Source organism: Aristolochia californica, unplaced genomic scaffold (genome assembly GCF_029961685.1).
Source record: "Aristolochia californica isolate CCGP_79_NKW_82.1479 unplaced genomic scaffold, dmAriCali1.0.hap1 SCAF_6, whole genome shotgun sequence".
Lineage (NCBI taxonomy): Eukaryota > Viridiplantae > Streptophyta > Magnoliopsida > Piperales > Aristolochiaceae > Aristolochia > Aristolochia californica.
The window spans coordinates 40,421,630-40,447,600 of record NW_027182257.1 but is presented as its reverse complement, the minus strand read 5'-3'; the positions used below and the strand labels follow the sequence as shown (position 1 = coordinate 40,447,600).

The window sequence follows — 25,971 nt, the reverse complement described above, 5'->3', positions numbered from 1 at the left end:
ACATTGCCCTAATATTTACAAGAAAGGCCATCACATTACCTTATAGGCCCCACCTCCTGGGAACCTAACGAGCTACCACCGTAAAGTAACGTTTTTTTGGGTTGTCACCGCGCACTCAGTTGCCTCATCCTTACAAAAAGACTTTTCCTATTTTAACGCTCTCTCGCGCACTAGCGCGCAGGGATTCAGTGACCTGGACGAGGTCTCGCATCCATACGTCTTCAACTTTTTCCACCTTTACCACCGTCTCTTGTATGTTTTCCACGTTCGGACTTCAGCCGCCGGTCCCACCTCTCTCTCTCTCTCTCTCTCTCTCTCTCTCTCTCTCTCTCTCTCTCTCTCTCTCTCTTCTCTTACACCTCCATGAGCGTACCGGTACGAACGATCTATGATTAATTCCGATGCGAATATCCAAATCCCTGGATTTTGTTCCTTTCTGAAAAAAAAAAAAATGTATCTTCCGCTGGAAGCTACCTTCGGTGGGCTCACTTGTTCTGAATCCCGGTACCTTCCCGGAACTCTTCCTCTCCCCCATTTTTAATCCTCTCTTTTCTCCCTTGTCTTGCGCTTTTTTAAACCCTTTCACAATGGCGGAAAGTGATTAAATAGTTTATATCCTAATCATTCCATGCATCGCCCGCTACGACTGATATTCTACGTTTCCGGTTCTTAGTTTTCTTTAATCCAACGGTCCCATTTAACCTTCGACCGCGTCAACTGGGATATAAGCGAAAAGAGAATCCCTGCTTTAGTATTTAATTAGGTAACTAATCTTTCTTAAGTGGGCCCATGAATGGCTAAGATGAAGATCACGTGCGACAGTACACCCACTGACCGGGACATGAGGCCCCACACGTACCGTAATATCCTGCTTGCCTGGCTTTTTTCTTCTTTTTTCTTTTTTCTGCATGCTTTCTTCAAAAGACGAAAATACCCTTTTGTCTTTTTGCATTGAATGGTCCGTCAGTTTTGACCTTTTTTTTTCTTGCTCTCTCACCTTCGCGGAAGATTCAAAGTGCTTATAACGTCAGCATTTCAGGGGCCCACGTTTCCCGGTGACGACATCGGTCTTTCTTTTTGTCGACCTCTCATTGGCTGAACCGAACTCCTGCCGCTACGCCTGTACGTTTACATTAGCTCCACGTGTTAAAAAAATTTACGTCCTTGACACTGTTCGGCTTGCCTGGTATCTACTTTGGTGGCATTTGCGTGAATTGTGTACTTAACCAGGGTCATCCTTTGTACGCGGATACACGGTGCGGGCGCATCAGCTATCGGCGGGTTAAATACGTAGGAGTCAGGAGAGGCGGGCAAAGAGAAAAAGAAGCCTTCTCCCATCGACTGCATTTCTCAATTTTCCTCACTCGGGCTTTTTCGTCTCTCAAATCCTGAAATCTCATGAAGATCTAGAGAATCGAATTTGGGGGTTTTTGTGTTTCTTTTTTCTGTGACGATTTGGTGGTATCTTTGGCGGATAGGACTGGGGACAACAGGGCGTGCTGGTGATGGATGCCATGCAAATTGAATCTCTTCCGGTGGGATTCAGGTTCCATCCTAAGGACGAAGAGCTCATAAATCATTATCTTCGCAACAAGATTAATGGTCGGAATTCGGCTGTCGAAGCAATTCAGGAAATCGATGTTTGCAAGTGCGAGCCGTGGGATTTGCCCAGTATGTGTTCTCTCTTCTGAGCTGTTTCCTTTTCTGTCTCTCTTTTTACTTTTTTTTTTTTTTTTTTCTGATCTGAATTTGTCCATTTCTGGGTCTTGTTTTCTTAACTCCTAAGTTTTCTGTCAATGTAGGGGAATTAAATTGATTAAATGTGTCATTTTCACGATATTTGTTTGTTCGGGGAAGTTCGTTATGCAGATTTAAGTTTGTTTATATGTTTATGGACTTTTGAAATAAATATTAATGTTTTTTTGCTATTAAAAAGGGCTTTTTCTATCATCTCTTTCCGTGATTTTCTTAGACTCTGCCACTTAATACTTGTTGATCTTCTTTGCTTGTGTAGGCAAATCCGTGATCCCAACTGATGATCCCGAGTGGTTTTTCTTCTCACCGTGTGAAAAGAAGTATCCTAACGGGCACCGTTCCAACCGTGCTACTGAGAAAGGATACTGGAAAGCAACTGGTAAGGATCGAACGATCAAATCCAAGTTGAATATGATTGGCATGAAGAAGACCCTTGTGTTCTATAAAGGGCGTGCACCAAACGGGGTAAGGACTTGCTGGATAATGCATGAATACCGAGCAACTGAAAAAGATCTGGATGGAACAAAACCGGGTCAGGTGAGGCTTTTCTTGCTTTTTATTAGTGAAAGTGGTTGTTTCTATGAACCTGATGCAATTGCCGACCCTGTAGCGCTACGCCTTTCATTATTTCTTTCGTGCTGTTTACTCTCTCTTTGTCTTAAGCCCTTTGAAGTATATTCCTTTTAAGCTTCAAAATATTCTGTTTGGTTGGTTTAGGGTTGTGCAATAGGGTGGCTAGTCATTTTAGGAGGGAATTGAGTCCATACTAAACATGAGCGAGGTCTGAGCCTTGCGTCATTTCACGTGCAGGTCTTGGTTGGTTTAGGGTTGTGCAATAGGGTGGCTAGAGGGAATTGAGTCCATACTAAATATGATATCAGAGCTAGGTCTGAGCCTTGCGTCATTTCACGTGGCAGGTCTACACATCCGATGTTTGTGAGAGAGGGTGTGAACTGAGGGGAAAAGATCCGTATATCTGAAGAGGGCTTGAGTTTAAGTTAGTTTATTAGGATTGGTAAATATGCCTCACAAATGGTTAGTGATTTTTCAGATACATAGGGGCAAACTTTAACACATAACTTTCTATCTTGCATTCATGTTTCTGAGAGAGAATCTCCATTTCCCAAGATTTTAGACCTTTTATCTCATAGGATGGTGTTTAACTTTTGTAACCTTGTAGAGCGCGTTTGTGTTGTGCCGCCTTTTCAAAAAGGATAATATTAAAGCTGCAAGCCCAACAAATGGTGAGACGGATGAAAAGACCGAAAGTGCAAATTTTGAGGTAGATAATGGTGGCCAGTTTCCTTCAACTCTTAAATCATCCCCAGAAAGTTCGCAGGACACTGAAGATGCTGTTGCACAGAGTGAACTTTTGAATAAAAAAACACCGGAATCAGATGTTCAAGAAGAACATCCAAGCATATTACCTGTTCACACTGAAAATGAGCAACTTGAGAATGTAGAAAGGTGGTTAGCTGATGGAGCTAAAAATGGAACGGCCTCTCCTCTCTTACCAGAGGAAATCAATTGCAATAGCTATATGGCTTCTTCTGATGTTGAAGACCATGACAATGAGGCGGCAAATACTGAGGTGAGAATGTTCTTTATAATAATTTTCGGGAATTTTCTGATGTTGATCGTTTTGTTATCTTTGGCTATGCTGCAGATCATATTCATTTGCATTTCCTCATTGGCAGGCATTAGTTTTATCTAGTTTTTGAGTTCTTCTATGCTCACCAGTGATGGAAAAGTGCACAACTTGATAACATGCCAGTTTCCTTGCAACATGTAGTTGAACTTTCTATTGCTTGGCATGAGTGAAACAGTGAATTTTGTAGCATCTTCTTTGGTATTCTAAATTGATGGAAAGTAACATAAAACATGAAAAAATCTTGAAGTGGCTTGTTCATAAAATCATAATCTCATTTTTGTTTTGGAATAAAAGCTTTGCTTTGAAATAAAATTTCACCCTCTTAAAAAAAATCTAATTTTTGTTTTCTGATTAAAATCTCATTTATATTTGAAGACATCGGAGCCTAGAATAACCAAGCGAAGCTTTACTCTTGTCATCTAATTTTCTTGTTGGATTATTCAATTTTTAACTATAACATTATTTTTTAATTCATAAGTCATGAAAAATAGAAGAAGAAATAGAAAGTTTCTAAACTTTTAGAACACAGCAGTGGTGGCTTGGGTCTTCCACCGTCTTTACTCCTCCACTCAAAGCTGTGTAGGAACTCAATATCTCATTGGCTCAGATGTATACTTTCATTAAATGGAACAGATATGGGTAGATAGCATTTCAAAGCTAATTTCCCCTTTACCTGATTAACAGATATGTGGAAATTTTTATCTTTGTCTAGAATGAGCTAATTATGTGTTTTTGTTTACTTGTAGTAGATGACCTGATTTTTTTAGGATGATTAGCTACAAATTAGTTTTTTTTATTTTTTAAAACATTTGAAGTGGTTAACAGTTTTATTGGATTATGTAATTTTTAATCTTGTCATTATTTGAAGATTTAAGTTTCTTCTCCAAATTTCTAATTGCCCATTTTTATCGAGTAAATAAATGGATAATGGAGTACATTTTAAGAGAACAGGTTTGGGATTATTTGGGCACTGAATGGGATAACCTTATTTCTTCCAATATTTCCCTTTTATGGCTTTACTTTTTACTGGTTTGTGGTGATATGGAACTGTCAGCAGATTTAGCCATGAAACAGAGTTTAAAAAAATGTGTTTTTGGATTGACCTCTGCCACATATTTTTTTACTCAATAGTGTGTGCATATGTTCAATCAAACCCTTTTTTCTAATAATTCATGCTATCTCCCATTTCTCTAATAATTCATGCTCTCTTCTTCCTCTACATTCGTGCTTTCTCATGGACATGTGGTACATATGGAGTTGAGTGTCCCGTCTTCTTGTTTGTGTGAACTATTGTGCTTCTTTCAGGTGGATCCACTACTGCCAGCATTAGGAGCATCTGACAACCTGGCATTTGTGCCAGTAGATCCTCATGGTTTCTCAACAATGGCACCACAGCTGCTCTATCCTGGGTTAGGGGACCTATATAGGGACCCCCCTTTCTATGATGACTTTGGAGTGGAAACTTGGGGCTTTAGGGATCGTTCGCCTGATGAGAATGTGTCCAGTGTCAGTGAATTCTTAGATGGTGTTTTAATTGATGAACATGAAGAGCATGCATTTGACGAAACAACTAGTGAGCAACATTCTTCTGCGAAGGCCATAGTGGGATCTGAGCTTCATGAACTACCTCCTTGGGATACTCCTAGAATTTGTACGTCGAGTCTTGAACCTGGATATGCATCTTCAATGAGCAATTTTAGTGGGTATAACATCAATAAGAATCCTGGCACTCTGCAAACGGGATTTGATTTCATGGTGAGGATTCCCAAATTCTTCAAGTTGTTTTAGTTTTTTTATTGTATTTGATACTTCAGCCTATTTCCGTGAAATCTTTGCATAACTGTAACGGTTTTATTGTTTAGGCCTGGCCGTGTCCAAAGCCTTACATTCCAGATGTGTCTTCTGCTGCCTCTAGTGTGGATTCCTTTGCAGATTTATCAACTAGTCGGGGTTATTGTATCGATGTCCAGGAGGGCACTGGAATTATTTTAAAGACTAGGGGGTCACCCTATGTGGCTCAATGTTTTGTGGAACAGGGCTCTGCCCCTCGACGGCTTCTTTTACAGAAGCGAATTAGTAGGATATCGGAATCTGGTAGCAGAATCAAAACTTGCTATGATACACTATCACTGGAATCACTGGAATCACTGGAGACCTTTTTGGCAAATACGTTACATAGTGAGGGAAGTCAGACTAATGACCATGAATCAGAAACAACGCAATCAGAGGTAAGGTCTTGAGTTCTAGCAGGCGGATGGAATCTTCTGTTCTATCAAGTATGTTTTAACTGCTGTCAGACATAAAGACTTACTAGTTCCGCTGCAGGTAGGGGATAACATACGAGATGTTGTGTCCACTGAGGTACCTGAACCATCAGACTCTCTTGATCTTCATAAGCTTGAAAGCGTCTCCAACCACGGTACAAATGTGCAAAGCCTCTGCTTCTCTTATTAATTATTCTGTTTATCCTCCATGTTTCTCTAAATCTGTCGTCTTTATATTATTTAGGTACAACTCTACGATTGGCAAAGACTCAGATGCCTGCACCTACGGTTATGCTGCACCATTCTGAAAAATCATTGGATGAAGCTTCACTTGCCAGCTTGTCTGCGATCATGGAGCAGACCAGTCTGGGAACCAAACAAGAAATGAGGTCGAGGGTGAAGCAGAGTGCCCCAGGTAGTAGTGAGAAGCCGGACGTGTCGGTGCTTCCAGATAAACAGGAAGCATTGCTGCAACGAACTCCGGTGGCACCTAAGTCCAGAGCAGGTTTATTGAGTGCAGTTATTGCTGTTCTAATAGTAGGCGTCTCCATACTGACCATTGGAGTCTCTAGTTGTCTCAGATCTTGATGTATCCATAAATGTAGAGAGAGAGAGAGAGAGAGAGAGAGAGACGGTCTTTCCATCTTTTTTGTTAATTTCTTTCTGTACATAGGTGTGCAAAGTTTTTCCGTTGCTTTAGGATTCAAGACAGGTAGACCAGACCGCGTTTTAGACGACTGACTCTCTGTAACCATTTCGATTCCCCGGTAATGTATCTTGTTTGCTTTAGGTTAATGAATATGCACCAGAGCCTCTTTGGGATTGCGCTTTTGGTGTCCATTATATTATTACTAAATTGTGTAGATATTTTTTTAAATTTCCATATGAAATATATTTTTATGGCATCTCTTGTCACACCCCTGCTTAGACCAGTTTGATCTCAATCTAGAGATGGTGACTTTAAAACATCAGTATAATTTGCACAAATCAGACCCCGTAAAGATGTGACCATGTTGCTCAACTCAAATTCATTAAAATAGACAAATTGTGTAAAACTTAAATTAGTGAACAAAATTCGAACTGAGCCATATCGATTTTAAAAACAAGAAATGGGGTGAGAGAGGCTCGAACTCTCGACCTCAGGATCGCTCCACAGCTATGAGACCTACGCGCTAGCCAACTGCGCCACCACCCCTGTTGTTATGATGACTGTGCAAGATAAGTATTTTTAATTGACTGTTAGGTTTTATTTTAACTTGTTAACATTCCTAGGTGGGGAATTATCAATAAACTGTCTATCTTCTAACTCTGTGCAATTAATTCAAGGCATATTAGTACCCACATATTCATATATTAAATAATTAAAGTTTATACCCTTTTAATATATATATTATAAATTTTAAATTAGTTATTTTTATAATTTCTATAATATTTTTAACTCGGTATTTTTTAAAATGAAACTTCACAAATAATATGAATTTTGATTAAACTTTAGGTTAAAATAATTTTTAAATTTTTTTAAGTTTGTCAACTGACCTAAATCATGTCACCTATTATCCTTCCTTTAAAATCAAAATTTTTTTTTTTGAAAAATAGGCTATGAGCCTTTTAGTAAGCCCTCTCTTCGATTATGGGGGGAGTGTCATAGCAAGAATGATGGGGGATTATGAGGAGACCATCTCCCTTTTTTCTTTTTTTTTATAAATGCAGTGATCTGTCTATATTTACAAAGAAGGCTTCTCTCTCCTCTCCTTTTTTTTTTTTTGTTCTAGTAGGTGAAGGGACCACCCCTGCCAATGTCCAAAGAGAGGGAGGGTTGCAAGTCTAAGGTCTCACTACTAATTTGGAAAATGGGAAGGTTTACTGGAAAACAATTTCTAGTGTTAGTGCCCCCACATGAGGAAAATGCAGAAAATAAGATAATTAGTAACTTGTAAAGTATACTTAATTAAAAAATAATACTTAAACATTAAATTAGGTAAAATAAACATTATTACTACATGAATAACTAATTTAATGTATAACTAAAATATATTAATGTACTAATTAATTTAATTATATATTATATTAGTTAAAGATTACTGTTTATTGTACATTAATACAGTAATTACGTGAGTCAATTAATTGTGCACATGATTAATCATAAAAAAAAAAAATAACGTTAAAAATAACATAAACGAATATAATACATTTAGTTATTAATTTATTGATAATATATGGTGTTATTTAACATAAAAAAGTTATGATTAAACAGGAAAAGTCTATCAAATACTAACTTTAACACACTACATATTTTTATATATTATTAATTAAAAATATTTTTCCATTAAATTTAAAACCGTTGATTTTATTAATTATAAAAATGAGTTAACAATATTTTAATTCCCACTATTAGATCACTAATACAATAGAGTAAATAAAAAATAAATATGATTAATGAATAAAAAAGTATTATATTAATAACATAAGATGGATTTTTTACATGGTATTAATTAATAATATATTTTGACAAAATTAAAAATAATTAATTATTCAAATGCATACTTTAATTATATTTTATTTACCAGATACTTAAATATGAAGTTTAATATAGTAATAAAATTTAACAAAATCGGAATGGGAGAAATAAAAAATTTAACAATATTGGAATGGGGAAAATCGAACGAAATCGAAAGATATTTTGGGGGAAAAGATAATAGCGAGAGAGAGAGAAGGGAGTGGGAGGCTGAAAGGGATAAGAGAGAGAAGAAAGGGAGGCCGAGAGGGATAAAAGAGAAGGAGAAGCGAGAGAGAAAAGACGAGAGCAAGTCCGAGAGAAGAGAGGGAGGCACAGAGATGAGAGAGGGGGTGCGGGAGAGAGGGCGAGTCTGAGAGACGGAGGCCGGAGAAGAGAGGGAGCAGAGATGTCGGGGGCGCAGGGAGACGAGAGAGAGAGAAAAAAATGAAAATGAGAAGAGCGTGAGAGAGGGGGGTGCGAGGAGAGAGAGGAGAAAAAAAATAAACGTCAAGGGTTCGAACCCTCGCGTTTCCTTCATCCGGATGAATGGCAAAAAAGGTCGGAAACCAGATTCCATTTTTTTATAACATAGAGATAATGTTCCACTTCATTTCCAACATCCAGATGACATGAAGTCTGGCACTCTACTAACGACATAAACTAATGACCGACGTATCTGATCTTCATCTTACCCTTTGAATAACCCCCCTAAGTCTACCACATGAGTTGTGGAGGCATCTTTCAATTGATACTTTCATAATTATCCTCTCATTTGACCCTTACTAAAATCTCCTTGGATAGATGGTCTGGCAAATGAAAGAGGCGTAGAGAATACTCATTAAACATCATGAAAATGAATAAATTGAGGAGTTAAAAAACGCTTACAGTGAACATATTCAATCCTTTCAAGATGGAGTGACAATATATCACCTAATGACTAGATTCCCAACTCAGCCTCTGCCATCTGCCATCTGCCAACACGAGTTCACAATTCACGAGGGCTCCAAAGTAGAAGGCTCGAAAACCGCAAAATGTAATTATAATATTATAATTTATTTTATTTTATATTTATACAGACCTCTTTTAGAAAATACTTATATACTAACGAGAGGATAATACATCTGAATACGTGCATTAACTTCTTTTCTTTCATGTAATTTCATGCATTTAACTGTGGGTAATTTGCTTCAGCTTCGTCTTCGTCTTCCTCTGTCTAAGAGATGCAGCACGCGTTGGGGTTCTCGTCGCTGAAGAGCTGCGGAGGTGGAACCCGCTCGATCACGTAAACGGGGGGCCAGTACATGACCTTCTTCGCCATGTCGTCGTTGGGGAAATTCGCGTGGTTGATCATCTCCACAGCCGGCACCTCCTTCTTTTCTTCTTCAGCTGGAGATGCCTCCGCCGCCTTCTCTTCCTCTTTCTTCTCGGCGGGTGCCTCTTCGGCTGGCTTTTCTTTTTCTTCTTCTTTCTTCTCCTCCTTCTCTTCTTTCTCCTCCTCGGCCTTGGGTGGTTCCTCCGCTGGTTTCTCCGCTTCCTTCGGCGGCTCCTCCTTCTTTTCTTCCAGCTGTGCCACGATTTTTGCGAGTTTTCTCGTCCGCTTGTACACGTATTCTACGAGGCGGTTGGCGTCCATGGTGCCGGTGACTGTCACCTTCCCGCTGCTAAGCTCTGTTTCCGCCGATTGAACTCCTGCTTCCAGATAATCAATTCATGAGTACAAAAAATATCATTTTTATATTCCTTTCAATTTTATTTCGTCAATGTGGATGATCGAGAGATCCTAGATTGGTAGCAACTGGATATTCTTAGCCACCAAAGAAGGATTAAGGTATATCATGTTATTCTTTATCTGTACCGTTTACCCATCCTCGGAAAATTCCCTTTCCGAATGCTTAGGCCAGATTGACTAATGACGTAAATCATACTTGGGGCCTTGCTGGTGACACATGTAAACTGGTAAACCTAAGCCATATGCATCGTGAGACATCAGGAAGATAAAACTTAAAAAGTAAAAACAGTCTCAAGCTTTTCCTTTTAAATATTCTTTCTTTGCCGGAAAAGAAAAAAAGACGGGGAAAGGGAAAGGAGAAAGCAAAAGAGAGCTTTCCCTCTGCAGAGAATTTTCTTTTTGCAGTTTTCGTTTCAAACGCCCATACTTCACCCACCCCATTGCACTATTGTTACTAGATGCTCATTTCTTAGTACTCGGATCTCTATCTCATGACAAGCAGTAAAAGTACCTCTCATCTTGAGAATCTTCCTCTTGAGCTGCTCAGCGCATGCCTCACAGTGCATGTTTATGTGCAGAAGGACTGTAGTCAGTCCACTCACCTGTGACAGCAAGAAGAAATCAAGTTCACAAATTTGGTGATCATAAGAGTATTTCTTTGATGTACCTCAAATTTGATTTTCTGGACTATGCTTAAGATAGAAGAAGATTGAAAGTTAAGAAGTGGGTATAAGGACCTGCGAGGTGACAATCTGGGGTTTGGTGGGGTCTGCTTCAGGTGGGGGCAACGGCGATATTACTTTTGCCCTTCTGTTGGTTTTCTTCTGTATTCTCATGCAGAGTGCTTGAGGATCTACAATTCCCTTAATTGTGATATGATTCTGATTTATATCTATTTTAACCTCTTCAACACCTGATGGTCGCAGAAAGGAAACAAGTTAGAAGGGGGAGAAGTTATTTTCAGTAAGACCAATTTTATAGCCATTAAAAAAGGGAGGAAAGAAGTTTACTTACCCCTGACTTTCATGATGCACCTCTCTACTCTCTTGGCACATCCTACACAATGCATGTCGACTAACAATACAACAGGCGGCGGAGGCGGCGGCGGTGGTGGATTTGCAGCTTCCTCTTTCTTCTCCTCCTTCTCCTTTTTCTTCTGTTCTACCTTCTCTTCTTTCCTCTCTTTTGGCTTGCTTTCAGCTTTAGCTTCTTCCTGCCAAGTCAGAAACACAAACCCGGATCAAATTTCAGGAACCCAGATAAATAACAGCTTCAGGAAAGAAAATTCCAAAACAAATGACCGTTCTCCATACCGGTTTAGCTTCACCCATGACGCCTATGAACTGAACTGAGATGCAAGAAGTTGGCTGGTCTTAAGTGCTCTCAACAAGAGAAGGAGAGCAATTAAAAGGAGAGTCCCAATAAGAAAAGAGAATCTGTTTTATACAAACCGAGTGTCAGTCTATGGAGATGGGCGGTGCCCTTAATATCTTAAAACTGCTTAATGATTCCCATGCACATGCTGCACACTATCTGTCTCCGGGGAACCTCTTAACTGCAACAGTCACTGCGCTTTTTCTTGCCTCTCTTATTTTTTTTGCTCTTGCTTTCAGGGAGGGGGAGAAGGAGAGCGAGGGAGGGAATGGGATTTATAGGGAGGAGAGGAGAAGAATGGGAAGGAAATTAGAGTAGACACGTTTACTTTTTAAGGGTTTAAACGTGGAGAGGTTTCATTTTAGGGTGTAAAGGCCATTGAAATTAAAGCGAGTGGTCACATGGGTTGGCAGTATAGTAAAGGTTTACATCAAAAGCTTAGCTCGGTTGCCAACGTCCACAAAGTGTAGCCTTTCCCATTACCAATAATCCTTATCCGGAAAGACTGGTCTTGTGTGAAGTAAGAAAGCTAAAAGGAAACTGCTTTGATGGTGACCATATTCAAGAGTAAGAAGCAACCATCTTTTCCTCTTCTTTGCAGTCTAGACATAACAGGAAATGGATATCATTCAAGCCTGTGGAATGCAGTTTGGTTGAATGATGACTATACCATGCACAATGGCTGGATTCTGTCTCCAATTGATGCATACTAGTCCTTCAACTCTCTTTAACAATGTCCATTACAGAATGTTAACAGGCAATAAAGTTGCAGAAATCAATACCAGGGAAATCAAGGGAGAGGGAATTTATGATTTTTTACAATGCAACTTTGGCTAAAGGATTTGTGTGCCCTTTTCAAATGTGTTATTATTTGATGAAACTATTTTTTCAACTCTAAAATGACACTTTCAGATCGAATCATTTGATTGAAGATATTTTTGATGAACTTCCCTAGAAAACCGACCATCGAAATTGGTCCGAAGAATCCAAATCGTCGATGAGTTACACTGGAATAGAGGAACCTTTATTAGTTGTCTTGAACTGTTAATTCTGTCATGGAATACTTTTTTTTTAGTTTAACAAAGCATTAGAGATTAGAAAATGTCTAGAAGTTCCAACTTTAGCATGAAAGTTAGAGATTTGCTTTCATGCGAAGGCTTCATAAGAGGACAAAGCTAGCTTGATTATAAAATTAGCTTAATGAGAATATTTTAGTTAAAGATTATGTAATCTCTTGAGACTAATGCTGCATTTGAGTAGACTCACACATCCTTTAGCCAAAGTTGTCTCTTCCACCTTAAACATTTTCAAGTCAAGACTAGGGAAGGAAACCCAATTACCCAAACAAATATATTATAGTTCAGTATGGGGATTTAATTATAGGTGAATAAACAGGTGGCAGATTATGAATCGTTATTCTCTGTATTAATGCACCATCCACCTCATATTACTATACAATTAGCAGGTCGAACATGCCTGGTTTGTAATCTGCAAGGAGGCAGGAACTCAACCTGGAACATTCACTGAGATTTTAAGCTCACTATATTTAGCAAATTATGTACATTTACTGTGTATGTTTACTTTGAGAGCAGGCAGTGTCATAAGATAAGCACAACATGGTGTGTGCTGATTGTAAGCTTTTACCGGAGAAATTTTATTTCATATTTCATTTTCATACCTTTACACTCTCAGAAGATAACCATCGTATCCTCCTTTGATTTTACGGAAGACTTCTTTCTCTGTTTTTACGGAAAACTTCCTCCTTTGGAAGACGGCTCACGCCAACACTTACGACTGATCAAAAGAACGCTGAGGGAGGTCCTTTTGTTGTGACAAACATCTTGCACATTTGGCAAAGAGTTTTTCCAAAAACCTTAGAGAGAGTTTAAGCATGTCGGAGTTACTTCATGGCAAGCCAACATACTGTCTGTCTTGATCATCAATTTGACTTATGACAACAGTTTGATTGATCATCAATTCTAATTGAAAGTAACTTTAGAAATGTTGGCTGATATAAGTAAGCAAGAAATATGTTTATAATGTTGTGTCGGAATCTGTTGCATATACTGCTAAATCTCTGCACATGGAGCTGACATAGACTTAGCTTGATATTTCTGCATGTTTGTTGAGCGTTTTGTCCTGATATAAGCTTCATCTCCTCACAATCACTTACAGAGAGCTCATATTGCTCCATATCAGTTGGAGAAACCATGTGAGTTTATGCAGCCTTATTTCTCATGTTTTTGTCATGGAGCCTGCCATCACTAACCAATCTGAGTTTTCACAAGCTGATACTGCACTATATTTATAATACGAGTTTGACAGTAAGTTACAATTCTTAAAGAATGGGTTACTTTTTCTCCCATCTTCAACTTTAGTGATGGAATATTGTTTTCTTAAGAAACCTGTGAAGAAAAAGCACTTTGAGTTACATCACAGCCCCATGATTTAAAAAAAATAAAAGATAGAAAGACGGGGTATTTCTCACTTTTGATTCTTTCTTGCAAGTCAATCAAGATAAAAAATTAGTATATGTGCTTTACTAAGAGAAATGTAGGTCTCAGGAGACTTTGCCTTGGCAAGAACCCATTTGTGTAGAGAATTATAGGTAGAGGTGTTCTCAGCTGTCGCGTTGGGCAGAAAGAATTGCTGGATTTTACTGAAGAGAAGGGACGGAAAGGGTTGGTGGCCAGGTGGGAATGACTCAGCCACGAGAGTGGATGAAAGCAACCAAAGCTTTCGGTTGGCTTCGACATTATGAGAAAAAAAACAGGACTCATAGTCACCAACTGCCACGCTTTTCCTCAATTCATTTCAAAAGAAAACTCATTCAAAGAAAAAGATGCTGAAAGCAGCCCAGACCAAGTAAGCAAGAAGTTGAATCAGGCTTGGACGGCGGTTAGCAGCATCTTGACACTTAGCCAAGACAGTCATCAATCATGGCCAACTGCCTCCACCGTTTGATCTCTAAGCCTGCCTCCTCCTCCTACATTAGATAAGAGAAAATTTCATGGTTTTAAATTTCCATGGCTTAGATTAGCAATTGGGTGTCTTATGTGTTGATCACAGAATCAAAGAGCGGAAAGGACAGGTAAGACAAGACATGTTAGATGAGTCCATGCCTTTTGTGGATTTAGTGGGACATTTGCAAGATTTGTTCTGAGATTGTGGTTGATGAGACATTGTGATTTGACTGGACAGAGTGGAAAGGAGAGGTGGCTGTGGAGAGAAGGGGGATGAATGGGATGGTGGAGAGCCTCTTCTTCTTGATTGAATGATTGGCATGATTGAGTACAGATGAAGGTATGGCCAGAAGTTTCTAATCCATGCTAGATCTAAATTGTTATTTGGTGTCAAATCTTTCAGCATGGACAGACCCATGCCTAAGCTTCCTAAAAAGCCACAAAGGCTCCCCACTACACACATGGACCATACCCAGTCACTTGTTTCTTGTTCTTGATTCTCTTGCCCTAGACGAATACAATTATATGAATGGTCTCGTGGGGTTGATGATGATATATTAATGTAATCCTCAGTATCGATACTGATAATATATCAAAGTTGTAATTCATTTCCATTTAGAGTTGGATGTGGAGAGAGGCATTAAGGAAATTGACCAGTTGCTTTTAAGCTATATTTTACTGAAAACATTAGGGATCCTGGAAAGGGGGAGAGTTGGGAAATGGAAGGCTCTTGAGGATGAGAAATGCAACCAAGGCATGTGCTCTAAAATTGTTTCAAGGGTAAGATACTTATGTCTCTTGTTAGTGTGTGTGCCACTTTTACTGTTTTACAGCAGAGAAGTCTGCCTCAAAAGACTCAAGATCGTCTTATGCTTGAAACACGATTCCTTTTGTGTAAAAAAACAATATCAAACTAGTAGTAAATTACCTTATGTTTGAGGAAGAGGCCACAACAAAGGGCCCCTTTAAAATTTTCTAGTCCTTTCAGCAAAGTTTGATCCTCGGGATACTTCAAATCAAACTGCAATAAAGTAGAGAAATAATACCGTTAGACTATTGATCCAGTTCTTAATACCAAGTTTAGAACCTTGGATCCATTAGATGGAAGAGACTCTAAATTGAGGATCTCATCTCTAAGAGAGCTTCATTGAACAAAATAATTCCATGTGAAGCAATTTTGCCAATCAAATTACACTATTAATTACTTAGATTAGTTTATAAAAATAAAAGTTTATCAAAATAAAATTAATATTATATACACAATTCCTAAAGCACTAGTCAGGCGACCTGTCAAGAAATGCAGTTCGTCGGTTGAAGAGAAGCCATAAGATGATAGAAGATTCTCAACCTTAACCCGCCCACATGCCCTGCATGATGACCTGCATAACAGGGGAACATGAACAAAGTGGTCAAATGCATTGTAAAACATGTCACCATCTCCCAGACAACACTAAAAGAACAATAACGACCACCCCATTCAGGATGTCAAAGAAAAAGAAACAAAAAGGAAAAAGATATTTGAAGGATGGAGCTGAAAGCCAGAAACACAAGCTCTTCATTTCATTCGGTGTACTCTCTTTAGAGACAAAAAGCAAGACACAGAATAATGTGAGCAATACAGAATTGATGTTTGTTTATTCTTAGATGCAGAGAGACACACAACTTGTGCACTGTGACAAGCTAGAAATGTCTAAATATTCAAAATGAAGCTACAAATTCTTCCCTGATGTTCGATTGTTTTAAACAAAAGTAATCGGATTTTCCACTAGCTGCATAAATGTTCACTTTGATCCACCTTTCTCTAGCTCTCAAAATTACCAAACAATCTTAGTCTGGCATTGGAAAGAAATGGATAAAAGCTTTTGCTTAATCTGTACTAACAGTCTACCAGTTTAGGTGCTCATCACCGCCTTTAGCTGAAAGGTCCATCTACATGGTTTATATGAAAATAATTAACACAGCTTAAGAGACAGAAAAGTAACACTGTTTCAGTTGAGTGGGAGCCGTTGCACCATTCATGGTTCTAAACTTGATTCATTCCAATGACTTCATTTTTTTCTTATGGGCTAGCATTATAAGCTATTAAATACTTTCGTTGAAGAGAAAATATGGAAGCCTCTTACATGACTCTCACAGTAAGAAGTCTTACAACGCCAAACTTATTATGAAAGGAGGTCTAATAGAAAAGTTTCAGTTTAAAGCTGTTTTAGTTATGTTAGTTTTCTATTTATGTTGAGTTATTTAATTATGCTAAGATTTATCTTTAAGTGTTAGAGTTAGGGTGTAATTGGTAATTAGACTCTACTACTTTCCTCTATTATAAATAGGGGTTCATGTACTCTGATTACATGAAGTTAATAAAATATTTCTCTTTTCCATAAATTCAACACTGATCTCCAACAAGCTTTATGCCTTCAGCCAGGAAAAGAACGTAGAAGGCAAGGGGAAGAGAATCTGTGGCAGGTTTGCAAATTACGCTCTCTAATACTATAAAAGTCATTAATTTTTTTACTTTCTCAATCAAAAACATTCATGGGAATGCCACGTTGCATTTAGTACAATTCAGTCCTCAGATATGAAGCTATAGAATCCAGAACTGAATCATTACCAGCTCACATTCAAAGCTTTAGTTTCTCCACTTGAGATCCAGAAAATCTCAGTTTCTTCACATGTACGTTGCAATTACAAATCATGGTGGCTCCTACTTTTCATTCGTACTGGCTACTGAATTGAATACCATCAAGAACTTCAGCTCTTATCTAAGGAAAGTCAGAGTTTGTGTTTATGCATCTTATTGATGGCTTAATGAAAAGGCTTGTCATGGTGGATGAAGAATCATTGAGAATTTTCTGTTATGATAATATCCAAGTGCATGTGGCATCAAACTGGGACCTCACATTCAATAAGATGTTCAAATGATTAGGTTGCACAAACTAACTAATACTTTTACTTCCACAAAATATTTGTAGAATTTCATGTCATGTCCTTTTGAAATACAAGGATAAACTTAAGAAAAGTAGCTACTATTAGCCAAAGGGTACAAATCATGTTAGTCTCCATTGTTTTAGTGATAACAAAATGGGTAGCTTGAAAGTGAGTTATTGATGGTTTTATCTTTGTTATTAGGTACATGTCTTCAATCATGAATTCAAACTGTCTATGACATGAGTTTGAGCTAAGAAATTGAAATTTCAAGTTGTAGAGTCAAATTCCCGAAGCTAAAGTTGGAAGAAAGTTGTTGTGAAGAGTACTAGACAAGTGGAAGACCTTGAAGAATATCCAGTGCAAATTTTTATGTAAAAGTCAGATTTTCCATTCAAAACTCTATTTATCTTCCTTCTCCAAGTTTATATGGACAATCCTAAGGAGCACATAAGCTAGGAGGTATTTAAAATGCACTAGAATGGAAAATGACCTAGCAAGACCAAAAAGTCTAAATTTTGGAATTTGTCATGGAGTCAACTAGATGAGCATAGAGTCAACTCAATGGGCATGGTGTTGATAGAACGTATGATGGAGTCAACTAGATGCATTCCAGAAACTTAACTCATTTTTGGATCTGAAACAAATTGACTATAGAGTCAACCAGATTTTCCAGGGGAAGCTTGTTTTCAGGCACTTAAAGTTGACTCGAGGTTGGGTCAAGTCGACTCAAACACCAATAGTCCAAAAAACAGTTTTTATTTCGTAAGCTCTATAAATACCCTTTGGTGTGACCTTTACACATGAATAAAGGTGAATGATCGTCCAACCTCCTATGAGCTGAAACTTGTGAATCCTTAAGAAGAAACCATGTTGAAACTTGCAAAAATCATTACCATACTCCAAAGGTCAAAATGTTTTAGCCCTCCAGAATTCCTTTTCGAAGACAGGTGTTCGAGATATCTCATTTTGGGCTAGAGTTGTTAGACCACTATGTTAAGTTGTGGAGCCTAATCAACGCCTTACGCTAAGTTGGTATGCGAGCAAGGTTAGAAAAAAACACCAGTGAGTGTGTGCGATTTCTCTTGTAAACTATTTCATTTTCATAGTGGATTACTGCAGCAGCAGAAGACAGGACGTAGTCTCACCTTGAGGCGAACCTGTATAAATCTTGTTGTATTTTCGTGTTTTTTTTTCTTCTTCTGCGATTATTATTATTGCTCTCGTTAGTTTGGAATTAGGGCGTCTAATTCCTAACACACTACAAGTAGGGAATGTAAAGATTGCCACTTCTAGAGGAATTCTGAACTGAAAGAAAGGTAACCACAAAGGAATAGGCCTGATTTTTTTGTTTTTTTTTTACACTGAATGTAGAAGAATAAGCCTGATTGAAATGATCAAAGTCTTCTAATGCTCAAGCAAATTCAAAGAGATATAAAGGAAGACCCTTATAGAGGGCTTTAAACCTGTTAAGCCAACTGAACTACTACTACTTGCACTAACAAACACACCATACTTTTAGACATTTTCTAAATGTTTTTACCTCTTTACTCATTGTCAACATTAAACAGCTTTGACCTGATTTGACTAACCTACCAGTTATTATGGCAAATTCACTAGACCAGAGTGGATGCTAAAGCTAGCTATCAGAAATCAATTGCTTTTTCCAATTTGATTTCTGTGTAACTCAGGGGACCGCCATTCGGTCCATCCCCTCAAAACCGTACAAAATTTTTGCTCTGAAAAGAATTCACTATTAGCCGCTGAAAAACCAAAAAACAAACAACCTCTTAGTGAAGCTTGATAAGGTAAGAAATATAATCACATAACAAATGATTTTACACATCCAAAATTATTTCTGCAGCCTACACCATCTTGCCTAACATTAATAGGCACAGAGTATGGTAACCAACTAAGAAGTAGCCTCCCTATCTATGTGTTTCTCTTAACTTCTACCATGTCTTCAAATAAATCCTCTGCTCCTACTTAAAGTGGGGAAACAAAACTTCATCTGTCTTCTCTATGTACATATGCATCAGGAATTAGACCAAGTGACAAGAGTGCATTCAGAGTTACAAAACAAAAGCAATGGAGCTGTGCTAAAAAAGTAACAACAAACACCTTAAGAATGATTTTTTTTTTTTTTGAGTAAAAAGGTGGGTATAAACACCTTAAGAATTACGAAAAAGAAATAAAAATATAAACAAAGAAAACATATAGAATCTATATGTTATAAGAAGAGGCATGGAATTGCTAGCAACTTTTTTTTTTATGACTAAAAACGAAAGAATATAAGGCTAAGGCAGGAGAGGGTCAACAAAAAGATGTAGGAGATTGACCCCCTCTCTAGCTAATTTATCAGCAAGGCCATTAGCAGACCTGCAAACTCGCTTCTAGGAAACGTTGAGATCATAAAAATTAATGGAAACTTGGCCTGAAGCTGATTTCAACGCCAGGGACCTGAATCTTGCTTAGAGCACCAACCAAAAACTAGAGCTGAATCACCTTTGGTATAATCTACAAGCCATGAAAACACTGCCTGCACAGTTTTAGCTCAGGAAAGAGATCTGACCTCAGCTTCATTAGATTACACTATGCCAAGAGGACAAGAATAGGTACCAAGGACTCGTTGCTGATATTATAAAAAATGTCACTGCAGCCTGAAGGTCTTCAGTTCCCAATTGAGCTAGTATCAGACTTTAATTTGATGGATCCTGCATGAGTGGCTCCCAAGAGATTACCTTAACATGTTGTGCACCGAGAGTTCAGTATATTCCTGACTGATTACACCAAACTGTTCAACTTTTTTTTCGAAAAGCAAATTCATTACAAACAAGGCCTGAGGCCAGACAGAGATCTACAAAGAAGAGGGGATCAAAACAATGAGAGATTGCTGATCCTCACCCTCTTTGGCAAGCTCATCAGCCAAATCATTTCCACACCTTTGGACATGAGACCAACTACAAACTACAGAGCTTGCCAAGTTAAATATTTCATAGATTTCTGCAGATGGCCCCAAAGGTGGTTTGCATAACAATACCAATTAATGACAGTTTTAGAATCACCTTCAACCTCTAAGGGCTCAAAGAAATGCCAGTAACAGATATGGAGGCCATTCAGGACCGCAGAAGGGTCTTGAGTCAGTGAGCCCCATTGGGCCAAAATAGGAGAGTGCAACAGCGCCATCCACATGGAGAATACACCCCCAAACCCCACTGGACCAGAGTTGCCCTTCCAGCATTCGTCAAAGTTAACTTGATTCTGCAAGGATTAGGAGGATTCCATTGAGAGGAAGCTTGGGTAGTCGATTTTGACATGTTAGCAACTAGCTACCAGGAACCCCATCAAAGGCTGGCCTAGAACAAGCCCATGCAATAATTTGCTGAGTAGCCTGAGAATATGTTGCTGGTTAGAAGAGGTCTTGCCCTTGAAGTGCCAACTATTTCTTGCATTCCAGAGGGTCCATGGGATGAACGCCAGACAGGCCTTCCAAGGCAATCTTCCAAGAAGACACAGGTTAGCAGGGAGAAGTTGCTGAGTCAACTCTTTAGAGCAGCATGGCAGAATGCTCTGGCAGTTGAACAGGTTCATGAAGTGATTCCATAGGAATCTGGTAGTGCTACAATTAATCAGGAGGTGGTCCACCAACTTTTTTGAAGATTATCAAAAGTTAAAATTCTGGATCTCATGACATTCCACGTGAAGAACTTCACTTTGGAATGAGCTTCCATTCTCCACACCAGAGCCACAGGACTTCAGATGTTTTGTTCTTGTAAGAGGGCATATCCATTGCTAACCTCATAGGCTCCTGATACGGAATGGGTCCATCTGAGATTCTCTTTCAGTCGGCCTGAAGGCATGGGTTTCTAACAGCAAGAAAAGACCATACAGATCCATGGTCTCTTCATCTTTCAATCTTCTCCTACATCGCAAATTCCACCCAGAAGAAGAGCCCAAGACAGATCACTGTCCTCCAGTAGCTTCAGCAACTACTTGGTTAGGATTGTCAGCAATGGCAAAGAGCCTTGGGAATGCATCACATAGAGGCTGCTGCCCAAGCCAGAGGTCAGTCCAAAGCTTGATTGACTTTCCGGTGTTGGCTGAGAGGTGGGAGTGTCGTCTCACAAGACGAGATAGGGGGGTAATTTCCACCATATATAGCATAATTTCCTGCCCGGAACCCCATCAAGCCACCAAAAACAATTTGTTAGACCAAGCTTGGCAAGCATGATTTTCCTCCGTGTCAAATTGTCTTGACAGGCAAACCTCAATGCCCATTTAATCATGAACGCCTTGTTAATGTCTGTCACTAGTCTCACCACAAGGCCGCCAGCATCTTTGGGTTGGCATGTGTCTAACCAATTTATAAGGTTAAATTTGAACCCCTCATAGTTCCTTTCTAGAGAAAATTGCTCTACAACTTCCCAATTCTTCCTACAATGCTAGTTGGCAATGGAGGAATGACAAATGATAGCTAGGGATACCTGCGAGAGATGACTTCAGAAGTGTGTGCCTCTCTCCACATCACCCGGTCCCATAGTGGTGGATTGATTCTGTCCACAAAAAAAGGCAAGCCCAGATGGGTCAAAGGCAGAGAATGTCTTCAGCAGCCAAGGAGATTTTCGACTTCAGACATGAAGCTGGCAGAAACATTGAGCCCATACACCGTAGTTCTCTACCTCTTTATTTTCTCTCCAAAGAAGGCTTCATAAATTCATAAGAGCACCTTGATGTTCTTAACTTGTCCAATAGTTGCTTTACAAAAGCAGTAGGTATCATCAACAAATTGAAAAAGGGGACTGACCATGCCCAGGTTTTGTCCGATCGAATTAATCCACCCAACGTCACAAGCATCAGCGAATAATGCAGATAAACTTTTTCCGATTATATTTAAAAGAAGAAGCGACAAGGGGTCTCCATGGCGAAGGCCTAGAGCTTTTGAAGAATCTGTGAGCCTTTCCACTGACCAGCAACAAAATTAAGCCGAAAGGACATACAATTCCTCGTCCACCATATTAGCTGCCAAACGCAAGTCTGTCAAGGAGATGATCTGACAACTTCTAAACCGGTTTATCAAAGGCTTTCTCAAGGTCCAACTTCATTGCAATAACTGGCACCCTTTTTTGTTTGTGGTAGTAGAGGAGCTCATGAACCCCCACTGCAGAATTGAAAATACTCCATCTTTTCAATAAGGATCTTTGACACTGAATAACTGCAAGAAGCACAGCCCGCAGCCTAAAGGCCAAGAGGTGGGAGACGATCTTGTAGGAGCAGGAAACCAAGCTGATAGCCCAAAAATCTAAAGGGATTCCAGATGAGTCTTCTTAGGGACAATTGTGGTGAACGATTCCCCTGATTCTGAGTGATTCCTTCGGCACAAAATTCATTCACCAAGTTGATTACATCCAATTTGATTATGCTCCAACAGTACTAAAGGAATTCAGCGTTATAAGCGTCAGGCCCAAGGGCTTTATCATGAGGCATGGATAACATAACAGCCTCAATCTCCTTTCCCTGAAAGGACATTCGGTCAGGCGAGCAATAAGTGGGGGAATTTCCTGAATTTTCTCCACGTATAAGTTCTGGATAATCAAGCAGTTCATTGGCTATGTTGTCCATGTTATCATTTACCTTACCGTCAATGTAAAGAGTAGAGATTTTGTTTGCTTTACACCTCAAGGAGGCAATGGCGTGGAAGAATCTCGTGTTTCCATCCCTTTCTTGCAACGATTTATACCTCACCTGCTGCTTCCCGAAGATCTTTATTTCCTACAGGTAAAACGTTCATCACAGCTAAGCTTCCTGGATTCCTCAGTCACATCTAATTGGTTGATCTGCTTAGTAATCTCAACTTTCTGAGCGACGACTTTGTTGCTCTTTGTCTTCACCCGATCCTTGATTTTGGCTCTGAGCATCTTGAGTTTATGCATGAAGACCCATCCAACCAACCCCTGGACATCCGATGCCTTCCACCATTGATCAACTTGTTTAGAGAAGCTCTTTCTGTGTCAGGTATTTTCAAAACGAAATGGGCTGGGACTCCATTGACCACAGCTAGTTGAAAGAAAGATAGGCAAGAGGTCTGACGTATTGTGGGGAGAACTTTTCCAGCAGGCCAGTGGTCAACACTTTATTTGAATGTTGAAACCTGTTATTCTAGTGGGACTTACCCAAGATGGCATACTTGAGACTTCCCTCCCATGTGGTCATTGAGCCAAAAGCACAATCAGCTCAACATTATCATTTGGAGGGATATGCATGCGATCCTAATGTGTAAAAAAGGGACAGCAAGTAACATTTAATCCACTCCAGGCCTAATAATGTCAAATTGTTTAAGAGATATGAGATGGAAGATTGCTGCTGCTAAAATTGGATAACTGAAATGGCCCTATGTAACTCCAAATCAACTTTGGGACTATGCACATCAAAAGTATTCAAGACCTACAACAGACTGTAGGGGAAGCAATATAGAAGTTCCTAATATGACAGATAGCTTCATAATTGTCCACAACTAAAATATAAAAGCTAAACATACAAATGATTTTAACAAAATGGGAGTGAAAATGATATCTAAAGGAAGAAAAAAATCATATTATAACATAAATGAGAATTTTCAGCAAAAAAATACATAAATGGGGCTTAAGAAAATTAAAGTCTGCAACTAAGCTTGACAAGCTCCAGGATCTTCCAGAGGGAGAAGTTCTCCGTCACATATGCAAGTTTTAGGGTTAATTACATGGCACATGAGACTTTTGTCAGTAGTGTTTCTATCTCATCCTAATTATTCACACATACTCTTAGCAACCACTACAACATCTGCTGCTCTATTTTATATACTAGAGGCCACTGCCTTCATAAAATAAACAAAAACAGGAAGCTGAAGGATTGTTTACCTTCGAAGTCACCTTCCTTCTGTCTTAATCATGGTTTGGACATTTGGTCTTAAGATACACAAAAAGTAGTTTAGAATCCAACTCACTCCCTGTGACCTATTCTGTGGTTCCCATGAAGAAATGCATCCACAATCATATTTTTTGCTTCATTACATAATAATTCCGGATCACTTCCTTCTATGGGTTTGTGAATAACCACTCTAAATGCACCAGTGTTCAATATCCCCTCCAGCCCTGGGGGCATAAGATTCCCTGTTCCCAAAAGAGAAATTGGAATAACTGGTACCCCAGTCTTTGCCGCCACACTAAAGGCACCTTTCTGCAGATGACACTTGAAGTTGTTAACTTTATTCATTTTTTAAAGATATATATTACATGAAAAACCTGCTGAACGTGTAACCCATCTTAAACAAAATATTCATTTTCTAGAAAAGACAATCCATCTATTAATCTCACCTTGAAAGGACCTAATTTACCATCTTTACTTCGTGTTCCCTCAGGAAAGAAAAACACTGATGTCCCTTTTTTTACCAGACCAATTCAACACTTTAAACACTCCTTCATTCCATAAATCAACAGAGAGTAAGAATGTAACTTCAGATTCCTTAATAAAAAACATGATGCATAAGGTGAAAAAAAAAATGAAAATAAATACCAATTGGCTTCTACTATCCATTCTTCGCAAAGGAATTAATCTTAGCATATACATCGCCCATCCGATAATAGGGATCAGAAAAATACTAGTCTTGCTTATGAACTTGACGCTTCTCCCAAGAGTCAGAAGTGCATAGATATCCAGAAAGCTTTGGTGATTTGAGACATATATTGCTACAGTGTTTGATGAAGGCAGGTTCTCCAGTCCTTCAATCTTAATTGAAAAGAAGGGTTTGACAGTCAAGGTTGCCCAAATTTTAGCCACCAAATGATGCAAGTTCCTTTGATATGGGTCAAATAAAAGCACGAAAGGGTGTGCCAGTAACATAAACATAAAGAAGAATATTGCAGCAATTGCAGTTACAGCATAAAAAGAGATTCCTCTAAGTTTTGATGCCAACTCAAATTCTGCCAATTTAACACAAACATTCAAAAAAGAATCAATAAAACCATAACCAAGTACTAAAAATCCGGCCAGGTGAAGAAAAGAAATTGCAAGGACCTGGCAATGAATAAGCAGTTCCGGAAGAGCCAGTTCTAGCAAGCTCCGATCCCACTACAGTGTTTCTACGTATTGAAGATTGTTTCGGTACACGAACCATAAAGTCGGTTCCCCAGCAGTGAAAATTATTAAAAGCTGAGCTTCGCAGTTCTGAAAAGGGTTCTGGACGAAACCTAGAAGCACTCATATGAGAGCTTAACTAGCAACAAAAAAGGGTTCGAGGGTTTTGTGAAGAACCAATACATCTCTGTGGATCAGTACGAACAACAGCTTTGAGAGACAGAGAGACTCCATCTTTTTATTCAAAGAGTTGCAGAAAGCGGAAGGCCAGAAAGAGCATTAATAGTCTCCCCATCGATGACGCAGCTCAGTGCTACGGCGCTCTCGGACCTACGGAGCTCAAGCATCAAGCACCAAAACGAAGCAATTGATCTTACGAACCTTATCTGTGTTCGTGATCTATAAGGCTTCTCCTCTATAATTAGATATTAAGCAATATTTATAATTATTCTATTTATTTTAAAAATAAAAATGGAGGTGGGTATTCCTCTATCCCTGTGAAACAAGGAAAGGGGGTTCTCTCGTCTATCAAATGATGTGGGAGAAATGTACCCCTCTTTTGTTGCCGTTTTTAATAGAAGTGAGTACACAAAATGAGCTCTATTATATTCATAATATAATTTATATAAAAAAATTTATTTATTTTATTCTTCTGAAAATATTACTAATTATTTAACCCTAATTTTAATGGATTTTGTTCCAAATTT

The 25,971-nt window shown here is 38.8% G+C and overlaps 2 protein-coding genes, 1 non-coding gene and 1 pseudogene across 3 annotated transcripts; 1 reads left to right on the top strand and 3 right to left on the bottom strand.

The window, feature by feature from the left end:
* Positions 1-1,329: 1,329 nt before the first annotated feature.
* On the top strand, positions 1,330-6,498 carry LOC137934601 (NAC domain-containing protein 74-like). Its single transcript, XM_068779036.1, has 7 exons — positions 1,330-1,671; positions 2,015-2,292; positions 2,936-3,346; positions 4,712-5,161; positions 5,269-5,634; positions 5,732-5,825; positions 5,915-6,498. Exons 1-7 carry the CDS (start codon positions 1,506-1,508, stop codon positions 6,256-6,258), a joined length of 2,109 nt encoding a protein of 702 aa, XP_068635137.1. The 5' UTR covers positions 1,330-1,505; the 3' UTR covers positions 6,259-6,498.
* Positions 6,499-6,780: 282 nt separating this feature from the next.
* TRNAM-CAU (transfer RNA methionine (anticodon CAU)) lies at positions 6,781-6,865 on the bottom strand. Its single transcript is given in 2 exon segments — positions 6,781-6,816; positions 6,828-6,865. It is a non-coding gene; the product is annotated as a tRNA-Met (tRNA).
* A 2,313-nt stretch (positions 6,866-9,178) lies between these two features.
* Positions 9,179-11,553, bottom strand: LOC137934269 (heavy metal-associated isoprenylated plant protein 9-like). The gene is made up of 5 exons (XM_068778550.1): positions 11,210-11,553; positions 10,911-11,109; positions 10,634-10,809; positions 10,408-10,498; positions 9,179-9,856 (listed from the first exon to the last, which is right to left on the bottom strand). Exons 1-5 carry the CDS (start codon positions 11,225-11,227, stop codon positions 9,381-9,383), a joined length of 960 nt encoding a protein of 319 aa, XP_068634651.1. The 5' UTR covers positions 11,228-11,553; the 3' UTR covers positions 9,179-9,380.
* Positions 11,554-13,283: 1,730 nt separating this feature from the next.
* On the bottom strand, positions 13,284-25,642 carry LOC137935043 (1-acyl-sn-glycerol-3-phosphate acyltransferase LPAT1, chloroplastic-like; annotated as a pseudogene).
* Between the last annotated feature and the right edge of the window lie 329 nt (positions 25,643-25,971).